We start from the raw sequence: 11,252 nt of genomic DNA, 5'->3' as shown, positions 1-11,252 counted from the left end.
CATAATTTAATTATAACATTACTAGAAGCAAACCTGAAAATCATTATAATTTTATATGATTTCATCTATATAATAGTTTTTAATTGATATACGGGAATATGAAAAATATTTTAGACATGAAGATGAAGAGATTAAGTTGAAAAAACTACCAGGAATATTAATGATTGTGATATGTGACCCACCTCAAAATGACTTTATCCGTTTTATTTGTTTAGTTCGTTAAATCTGAGACTATTCAATCAGTTTGATTTGATTTTATTTTTGTTTTTTTTTTTCGCCAGAAAAGGAGAAAAATTTATTAATAAACAAGGATAATTTAATCTCAATATTAGACTGAAACAAACACTTGATTCACCGATTTGAATTCTTTATAAATTTTTGGGGACAACATTATATATTAAATAGGGGGAAATGAAGAAAATAAGCAAAATATATATATGGCATGTATTTTTGTACTGTTCATAGTACCAGAACATCATATATAACAATGTTTTTAAATAAGTGTCAATTTTGCAGAATTTTTTTTTTCAAAAAAATAACTTATATCAGACACTTTGTCTGTACCATCCTATACTTAGTTGAACTATGTAATTATCATCATTAATATTAAATATGCATATTTAGAATATAACAAATGATAAAAATTAAAACACATTGTATAAATGAATGCAATGGGAATTAAATCCATATAAATTCATAATTATTTAAATTAAATTACCGAAAACTAACTAAATACAATAATATATCGCATGTTTTTTTTTTGGTACTTTTCATATCAATTTTACGAAGTTTTACAACAAATTATATAACAGATAATTAAATGATAAAAATTGTTTAAAAAAACCATGTGTATATATAATTTGGCGGATCACTCTTTGTAGTATGTACCTTTTGCCTCGAATCATTTGGAGGCAAAACGTTAATTTTAATTCGGGGCTTTCAAGAATAGACCAATTAATTAAGACCCAACAAGCATCATGGCACTCTCAATCACACCGTAATTAATTAAATGTAATGGTGGACATAAGTTAGCGAGTCGCAATCAAAGTACTATCTTTGTTTGGATTTACTGATTAGCTAAGCAATTTATTTCTCTACGTAAAGCACATCTGTTAATTAATTAACCTTTTTGCTGGCCACTAAAATAAATAAATAAAGGAGTGGCTCAAAAAGTCTCAAAATTGCTACGTTAGTCGCGATCAATGTAAATCCTTTTGTTTTGATTCAATTATTGAGCTTTTTACGTACCTTCTCCTCATAATCAATAATTCTCTGCTGCTGATCCGCCCATAAAGAAGTAACAACAACACTTTGTTCCTATTAGATAAATTAATTATATAGATTGTATGATATGATTATACTTTATCAACAACCAAACTTTTAAATATATTGTTAATCAAAGGGTTTTATTCAACAATTTTTTTGAATATTCTTATTAGTCTTTGTTTGTTTCTTTTTACAATGCTCAAGACTATTTATTCCACTCTTTTTATTATTGTCTCTCATGACTTTCTTTGTACATGTTCAAATAATTTTAAATAATTTTTTATTATATTTGTCCTCAATAATATAATGACACTCACTTTTTTTTTTGCACGTATTCATTATGAATTTTTATCTTTTTATATATGCATAGGCCTCCATTTCAACATCCACATTTTTTGTTATTCTAGTTAACCTTATGCTCTTGTTGACCTTTTAAAAACTAACATTCACTATCATATGACATGGTTGGTTTTATAACAATACAATAATATTTCTTTTAAATTTATTAGATACATGTTGATTACAAATAACTCTTTTACATAAACAAATGTATATTTTTTTTCTTCGTACTGTTGTAGATGTCAAATTGTGATGACTATGAATTGTTTATTAGTTTGAAGAGGTAAAAGAGGGAGAGGAACATGGGATAAGACACGATGGGGGACCCGTTTGAATTTGGAGCCAAGAATCTACGATTCTCATCATGCCCACTTGAACTTGATTCCTATTTAGTGGTTTCCTTGTTGTATCAGTTTTGTTTTTGTTTTTTTTTTCATTTTTTAATATTTTTGGATAAGAATATAAGCATTAGTCAAAGTCAATCACTCGCATTCATCATCCTTTTGCAAACCATATCCAAATTAGTGGTCTAGTGGCCCTGCGCATACAAGCTGGTCTTAAGCATGTAGGGCTGCTTTGTTTTAAGATGTCAATAAGGTAATTTAGTTAAGTTAACTTGAGAATATTGCACGAATGAGTGTTGGTCCTAATGAAAGAGATTATAGTCCCTTAAACACAAGGTCTCAAATTCAAATCCATGAAGATATAGAAAATGTTTTGATAACACTTGGTGCATTGTTTAGTGCAAATTAATCCCTCTTATGCAAGAGAGGTGGTTAGTTCTATTTTCACAAGACTGATTTAGCCTCCTTTCAATTCAAAAAAGAAAGCACATTTAAAAGAGTTATCTAAAATTAGTCCCCAGTGGTATTTGAATTTGACTAATGTAGATAGTCACATAAAAAGACATGAGAAGGCTGTTGTGAGTAAAGGAATTGTTGAGAGAATTTAAGTTAAAACTCGTGAGGGATGTGTTGGAAAACTAAGTTTATTTTGATTTGATAAGCTATTTGAACGAGTTTATAAAAAAGGCTAGAAATATATATTTTTACAACAAAGCCTTCATACAACAAGAAGTCTTTCCTGTTAGGTGGGATAACAAATCTTCACAATTAGATTAACTTCTCCCATGAATTCAAGCGTTCAACTTAACTAAAATAAGCTGGCAAAAAAAAACTTAACTAAAATAACATTTTTTTCCTTAATTTTAATTCGGCCCTTGATTAAATGATTATATTAAAATATTTTTCATATATTATTTTTAATATAATTAATATATTATATGCTTGTGCTTTTTTTTTTTTTAAATTCATGGCGAGTTACGGCTTTCACATATCATATGAGACTGGGCTTGAGAACTAAACTCATAAAACAAATGTTGGACCAGGCTTAGAAACGAAGCCCTGAAATTCAAAGTAAAACAACCAAGCTTATCTTCAATGGCCCAATAAGCAAATTAGAATTTTTCTTTTAGGAAAACTGATGGGTTCAATTTGGTTTAGCTGATCTTTTTTGCTTGTCTACTCTGCCCCAGGCCGAGTGTGACAAGTTACGCTTGTAACTTGCAAGTGGACTAAAAGAATAAGTATAAGAAATTAAGAATTGTAAATTCGGTCCATTACTTGTGCTGCTACTTTTTTTGGAAAAATTATAAAAAAGAACATGCAAAAAATAATAATAATAACCACTATAAAATATTGAAAACAAATGTGGTTTATAAATTTTTGTTATCAGTAAAATTAGAAGTATTTACAGAATAGGATGGATCAGGACACCCCTATTTGGTGTCCTGTCCTGAAAAATGATGAGGATTAAATTTTTATCCCGTGCCCTATCCTATCTTGAAAGTTATCCCGTCCCATTAAATATTGAGACGCTCTGTCGTTCTGATAAAGTGAACAATGTGGGAAAAAAAATTAGATAATAAACATTCATTTATTAAAATTTTAAATCACATAACTTATTAAATTTACTATCAAAACAACATGAATACATAAATTACAATAATTTAAAATTAATTATTGAATTATATCAATCACAATTATAAGTGTACAACTAAAATCAAGTATACATGAGAAATAATATATTATGAGAGCAATTACAAGTGATTTCTAAGCTATAAAAGCAACAACAACTTACAAGTTAGACACAATATTAAGTTATTGTTCTTCTTTTTTAGTTGGGATATGTTAAACTAGTTATTTTTTAAAAAATAAAGTAAGAAATACAATATAAATAAAAGTTATTAAATATATAGATATGAGAATAAATTTTATTAATAAATTAATGTATTGTAAATGAAATTATTACCCTCCGTGCTATTTATTCCATGTTATTAAAATTAATCAATATGAAAAAATTTTAATTTTAAATAAGAATTGCACGTATTGAAACTCATAATTAATATAATTGATATAAGTATAAATTATATTAATATTATTAATATATTTAATATATATTTTTAAAATAAAAAATAATTCATACACACGAATAATATTCGGGACGAGGTGGGATGTGATGTCTCAAAGGCAATTCTATGTCTTATCCTATCTTGAACTTTTTCTCTTCTCATTTTGCAAAGTCCCACCCCAATTATTTTTGAATTGAGATGAGATACATCCTGATATAAACAGGATAAAATCGAACCAATTGAAACAAGTACAAGTTAAACAACCTCTAATTAAAAATATCCTTAAAAGTAAGTGATTAAAAGTACATTTCAGACAGTGTGTTTTAGTCAAACATTAATTTTTTTTTAACTGCAAAAAAGCACCATGATCCTAAAATTTAATTTCAACATTTGTGATCTTGAATGATTATTATTAATTTTAGTAGGTTCTTAATTGTGATTTTCCCTTCATGGCTTCATCATGCTTGTTACAGTAGTCAATAATAGTCATTTTCCAAATTTGTGGTGAATGGTCATGCGTGCCCGATCTAATTCAAATGATGTCTTGTGTTTTTTCTTGGCAGGAAAGTAATATTAAATTTGACCGGTCACTTCATCATGAGTTTATTATTCTAATGTGGAAGGAGCCTCCTGGCTGCAGACTTTATTATTTCAAAAAATTACACTTAACCTTTAAAAAAATTATTATAAATAAAAATCAATACGATACAGATTATTATTAAAATAAAAATATAATTTATTATTTTTTTAAATAAAACTTGTTATCAATACGATGCAGACTTCGTTATTTAAAAGAATTATATTCAATTCCTGAAAAAAAATTAATTATAAATATGAATTAATATAAAATATATTGATATTAAAATAAGAATATGACTTATTTTTCATTTATCATAGAATATATTGATAATTAAAATTAATAATAAAAAATAATATATATTTTATGAGAATTAAAATTTTATTGGTATGCAATTTTTTTAAAAAATATTTATGTTTTAGGGCAGAGCAGTATTTTTTTTAAAAAAATTGTCTATAATGTCATAAACTGATAAACTCTCTCTTTAAGAACTTCACCAGGAGCCTCCCACAAGAATGCCAATTGATTAAAATAACAATACATGTCTTTGGACTTTGAACAGGACATGGTTAGTGTGGGCCAAACCAGCAGTGAACGAAACGTTCGTGCTTCTTCCACTAAACTGGAGCAAAGTCGCGCATGAATATCCGCTTTGACACGACACGACCCCGAAAATTTCGAAAATCAATGCAACTTTGTGATAATGACTTCTCTATCTCCTCGAATCCCACTTCTTTTCCACCGAGGGCACTCTCCCTCATCTTGTTACTCCTCCAGACCACATGGGCACTTCAGGAATTTCACTTTCAAACGTATAGTTCGGTGGTACACCATCCAACAACCTGGCCATTTTTATTGTCTTCTTTGTCCCCTTCCTTCTCCAATTCCTCATTCAAATTTCACGCCTGACTGAGAGCTAGGGCTCTGTTTCGTTTCGTTGTAGCTACAATGGAATTGGAGAACGCCGGAGTTTCTGACGCCGGCGGTATTAACAAGAAGAAGGAGTGTTTCAGAGCCGAGATTGATACATCGGCGCCGTTTGAATCGGTAAAGGAGGCCGTCGCCCGATTCGGCGGTGTTGGTTACTGGAAACCCACCCATTCTACCCTCTCCGTTGCTCAGGTACTCTGTCTCTCACTCATTCACATGCATACACACGCGCCCGCACGCACCAGTTCCACCACTGAAGACTAGAAGCAGAGCTTCCAGCTTACTTCTATAATAGGTTCCCACAAGTTAAACATCGATAAAAGAAGTTAGGGTTTTATTGCTGTCCACACATTTTCCCTTCTGGGATTTTTAATAAACACATGTATTTCGAAAACAATCTAATTATCTTTAATACGATATGTGAACTAAATTATATATTTTATCATGTTTCATGTTTGTTGTTCTATCATGTGTTCAATTTGTATTGTCGTGTCGACTTGTTTATTGTACATTGTGTGTTATCTCTGTGTAGTTTTATCATCATCATCATCATCATTATTTTGCTAAGCATTTGGAGTGATTAAAATAGTGAAAATAATTTTCCCCTTTTGCCAGCGCGAATCAGAAGAGGCTGATGCTGGAAAGCTAGAGGAGCAGACAGATGTGTTACATAAAGAACTGGTTTTGAAAGAGAGGGAAACGCTAGAAGTGTTAAAAGAACTAGAAAGCACAAAGAGGCGTGTGGAAGATTTGAGATTAAAATTACAGAAGGAGGAATCTGAAGTTAAGAATTTAACCCTTGAGACGAGTGTTTGTGATAAAACAGCAAGCATCAAGGAGAAAGAGGGTAAGGAAAACCAAGGGAGTCCCTTACCTTCATCTAGCCCGGGTTCGATATTGATGGAGCTAAAGCAAGCTAAGTTGAATTTAACAAGAACTACCACTGATCTTGCCGATGTTCGTACTTCTGTTGACTCGCTCAATAAGAAATTGGACAAGGAAAGAAACTCGCTCGAAAAAACCCGTGAGAGGTTAACTCATAATTCGTCAAAAATATCATCTCTTGAGAATGAATTAAACCAGATGAGACTAAGATTACAAGTGACAAAGGATGCCGAAGATCCTTACGATATTAACAAAGAACTCCAACGATTGAGTTCTGAGGCAGATAATTTCAAGAAAATGGGAGAAGTTGCGAAATCAGAAGTCTTGAGAACAATATCTGAGATTGAACAGACGAAAACAATGATAAGGACAGCTGAAATTAGGCTTGTTGCGGCCAGAAAGATGAAAGAAGCTGCTCGAGCTGCAGAAGCAATGGCCCTAGCTGAAATTAGTACTTTATCAAATTATGAGATGTCAGATGGAGATTCCATGCAAAAGCAGGATGGAGTAACTCTGTCATTTGAAGAGTATAATAATCTCACAAGGAAAGCTCAAGAAGCTGAGGAAAAATCAAAGAAGAGAGTGGTGGACGCGATGCTTCAAGTTGACGAAGCAAATGTGTCAAAAATGGATATCCTTAAAAGGGTAGAGGAAGCTGCAGAGGAAGTTAAGACCAGCAAGATAGCTCTGGAAGAAGCTCTGGAAAGGGTGGAGGCTGCAAATAGAGGGAAGCTGGCTGTTGAAGAGGCATTAAGGAAGTGGAGAGCAGACAGTAACAAAAGGCGATCCTCAATACAGAATTCTATCAAGTTCAAAAATGCTTACCCGTCTCACCGGAGAGATTCTTGGTTACTTGATGTGAATGGATTGAATCTTGTGAATGATGAAATCAAACCAGTTCTAAAGCCATCCCTATCAATAGGGCAAATTCTGAGCAGGAAGCTGCTTATGCCTGGGGAGTATGAAGCCGCTGGCATGGTTGAAGGAAGAAGTTCAGTGAAACGAAAGGTGTCTCTTGGTCAAATGCTTGGGAAACAAAATGATGATCCAGAGTTTAGTAATGGTGGCAAAGTTGACAAGGAGGAAAGTGTCCAGAAGCAGTCTTCTGCTAAGAGGAAGAAATTTGGATTCGCCAGATTCTCTCTTCTTTTGGCGAAACAACAGAAGAAAAAGAAGAAGAAACCGTCTATGAATTTAAGGTGATGGGGCTGTTGGATCATGTCGATATTTATGATTCAGCTTCATCTAGAACTGACAAGTGACAAGAGTGAGACTAATGGCTTCTTTCTGTTGTGTCCAGTACACATCTCTTTCACGTATTCTGATTACTTCACTTGAATCACCTATTCTGTTGAATCTCTTTCACCTATTCTGTTGGACCTTGTTTGTGTGTAAGCATGTTGTTACCCCCTTTCTTGTGCTGATTTGTTGGATGATTCTATTGAATTGTTGATCTACTATGATCTGATTTCATCGTTTTCTGAGATCAGGAGGATTTGGTTCCTCTACGCTGAAGAACAAGGTAGAGTGAAAACTTGATGACAATGTTTTGACGCTAACGCACGTTTAGATACTTTAAAAGAAAAAATTATGAAGGGCTTTTTTTATAGTAACATGTGATTTTATTAATACAAACTGTTAAATGGAAAAACTAATACTTAAATTGATAACTTTGATTTGTGTATTGATGGTTGATCCTTCGCTACCATGTGATTAGTTGGTGGTATAGGTGAAGATACCGAAACGCACTGTATTAAATGCTTAAATTTTGATTTGTCAATAATATAGTATATTGGATTGCACTAAAAAAAAAAAAAAACCCTCAAAATTCACTCTTGGTCCTGGCTAAACAGTAATTTTCAACAATTTCCATTCTTCTTAATGTAAGCGCTGCAAAGTTAGGTAAGGACTAGTGGGTGAAACGTACACCTGTCCACATTGTTTAATACCATTCAGTGTTTTCACAAAACAGATTGTGCATTTTTTTTCCTTTGTGCCCCTACCAGATTGAAGATTTATATCATCCTGTGTGCTACACAATACATATTATTAGCATGGAGGCTCAAACCTAATTTTCTAAACACAGTTTCCATTTAATGTGTGTTCAATTACATTTACTAAATTAGGCTTTATTCTTCAAACATTAGTTTTTCCAGTTCAAATAGAAAAGATTGCTTTTGTAAAATAAGATTTTCTAAATTTACTTTTCCATTGGAGTGCAGATTTTTGGCTGGTGAAAGGTGCTTGAGTTATTTTGAATTTAGAACTTCTGAATTAAAATTAAATAAATTAAATGTTATATTTTTATTTTGAATATTAATATCAATTCTTTTTAAGTTAATAATTGATATGTTATATTTTTTTTTGACATTTAATAATTGAAACATTATATATAAATCCCATATGCAGTTACCATGTATCAATCTCCACCCCTAATAATTCTCTTTTAATGTTGCCACTCTCAAAAATGGTCTCTTTTTATTTCGCACTTTTCATTTATAGATTTTGCAAATATCAAATTTCTAAAAATTTTGTACTCCCTCCGTTTTAAATTATAAGATACTTTCAAATAAAATCTCACATATCAATAAACCTTATTAAATACACTTAACAATTTTATTATTTAAAATAAAAATATAAACTTTAAAAAATACTCATTATTTAATACATTGAAAATAGAAGGGATGAAAATTAATTATAAAAAAAATTGGTAATATTGATATTGGTGCATTTAATAAAATCTTAACATACTCAAAGTGTTTTACATTTTGAAATGGAAAAACTCTTTCAAAAATGTCTTATAATTTAAGACAGAAGGAGTATTATATATTGATATTATTAGGATCTATCTTTTTTTTGCAAGGGGATTATGATCCATCTTTAGTATTTAAGTTAGATTATGCACGTCCACCTTTTTGGTTGGAGGAAGATGGGGAAAGAGGAGGATTTGGCTTGTCTCCACTACCCTTCCTTTTCACTACCCTAAAATAAAATATAGACCGTTCAAATTTGATGCAAATTAAATTTAAATGGTTTGGATTTAAATTTTTTATTTATATTTATATTTTATACTTTTAATTTTTCTTTTAAATTAAATCTGGATTGTTTTGATTGATGATAAAATGGATTTATTAAAAATTTTAATTTTAATTTTAATAAATATAAAATAACAAATAAAAAATAAAAACTTCAAATCTAGAATCCAGATTTAACTTGCTGGATGGTTTAGATCTTATTTTAGGGTAGTGGAGAGAAAATGGAAAGGAAGGGTAATGGAGACAAGTCAATTCTAAAAAAGGACAAGTTCAATTATGAATAGTAAGTATGTAATTCTTTTTTGAATGTATTAATTTATTTTTATTTAAAAATAATAATGCAAACATTCACTATTAAAATCTGTTTTTTTTTTTTACTTATTAAGAGAGCTTTGCAACCAGCGTGGTCTTACTCGGCTTGGCTCATGAATAATACGTAATTGTATAAAAAAGGAATATGTATTTTTTATAGGTTAAAATGTATAAAACACTCTTAAATTTTAAGGCAATTGTATATAACCTTCTTTTTTTTAACATTTAAAATTAATTCTCTTAATTTTTAATTTTATTTTTTAAAGCCTCCTATCGTTAATTAACCTTGTTATGTTATTAACAAAATTTTCATGTTAGATTAATGAAATACAAATGACACACGACATGAAAAATATTTTATTAATTTTTTAACACAATTTAAGGAGGGGCAAAATTATAATTTTTACTTTTAACACACATGATAATATTTTAATTTTTTTTTAGTTGGGTGACTTTATTCTCATTATTTCCTGTTAACATAATTTAAGGAAAAAATTATAATTTTATTATGCTTTATCAATTAAAATAACATTTTATGCTAAAAAATTTAAATGGTGTTATTGAAAAGAATCATATAAATAAAAACTTATCTTTTAGTACAGAAAAACTACGCACCATTGATAACAGAAAAAAAAAAATAAAACTAATATAAAAGTAAATATTTAAAAATAATATAATTTTTATACATTTATTATTTATTTACATAAAATGCCATGAAAGCTTTTATGGGACTTTTTTTAATTTGACATGGCAAACTTTATCAATTATACAACAGAATTAATTAATGATAGGGGGTTTTGAAAAACAAAATTGTAGATTATGAAAGTTAATTTTAAAAGTTTAATAATAAAAAAAGTTATATACAACTATCTCAAAATTTAAGAGAGTTTTATGTATTTTAGTCTTTTTTAATACAGTAATTTTCATGTTATGTGAATGTATAAATTTGGTGCATGTAAAAAAATCCGGTACTCTACCATATTTAATAAAATAAGACTTATTTTGCATTAACTAAATAATATACGTATGTTAGTTTAGCAAGATTAGATTATGTTTAATATATTGATGGACAAAATTTTTTTAAATATATTTATACTACTAATTTGTATTAACTTTTCCTAATTTATGCTAATGATATCCAATAATGGATAATTGCGTAAAAAAAGAAATACACTCCCGTTTTGCTAACTGACTACCTCTGTATAATGCTATTTTACAACAGTTTTAGCTATATTTGATGTTTTTAACACTAATCTGTTTCTTTTGTTAAAAAAACACTAATCAGTTTCGTATCTATGAAACTAGTATTAAATTCAAACCCAACAAATTTGCAGATAAGAGTTTTCTTGCCCAATAATTTGCATATAAAGTTTAAACTCAAGATAAAGGTGGGGAAATCATTCTCAGATCGTGTTATGCATTCTCAGGAAATTTGTTTGATATTTTTATTGATTACATTTTTTTTTTTAAACAATCCCTTTCGAATCGATGCCGTGCC

At 29.7% G+C, this 11,252-nt stretch overlaps 1 protein-coding gene across 1 annotated transcript; it reads left to right on the top strand.

Moving 5' to 3' along the window:
- Positions 1 to 5,435: 5,435 nt before the first annotated feature.
- LOC129291524 (WEB family protein At2g38370-like) lies at positions 5,436 to 7,867 on the top strand. The gene is made up of 2 exons (XM_054928928.1): positions 5,436 to 5,714; positions 6,138 to 7,867. The coding sequence occupies exons 1-2, from the start codon at positions 5,541 to 5,543 to the stop codon at positions 7,608 to 7,610; spliced, it is 1,647 nt and encodes a 548-aa protein (XP_054784903.1). The 5' UTR covers positions 5,436 to 5,540; the 3' UTR covers positions 7,611 to 7,867.
- Positions 7,868 to 11,252: the final 3,385 nt, after the last annotated feature.

Source organism: Prosopis cineraria, unplaced genomic scaffold, assembly GCF_029017545.1.
Source record: "Prosopis cineraria cultivar Desert tree isolate PC_DT_omini unplaced genomic scaffold, ASM2901754v1 PC13, whole genome shotgun sequence".
In the NCBI taxonomy this organism is placed as follows: Eukaryota; Viridiplantae; Streptophyta; class Magnoliopsida; order Fabales; family Fabaceae; genus Prosopis; species Prosopis cineraria.
The sequence above is the reverse complement of the archived record's forward strand: the minus strand, read 5'-3'. Positions and strand labels throughout refer to the sequence as shown.

Coding starts and splice junctions, on each gene's coding strand:
- LOC129291524 (XM_054928928.1), top strand. CDS start 5,541: ATGGAATTGGAGAACGCCGGAGTTTCTGACGCCGGCGGTATTAACAAG. Junction 5,715..6,137: donor CTACCCTCTCCGTTGCTCAG/GTACTCTGTCTC, acceptor CCCTTTTGCCAG/CGCGAATCAGAAGAGGCTGA.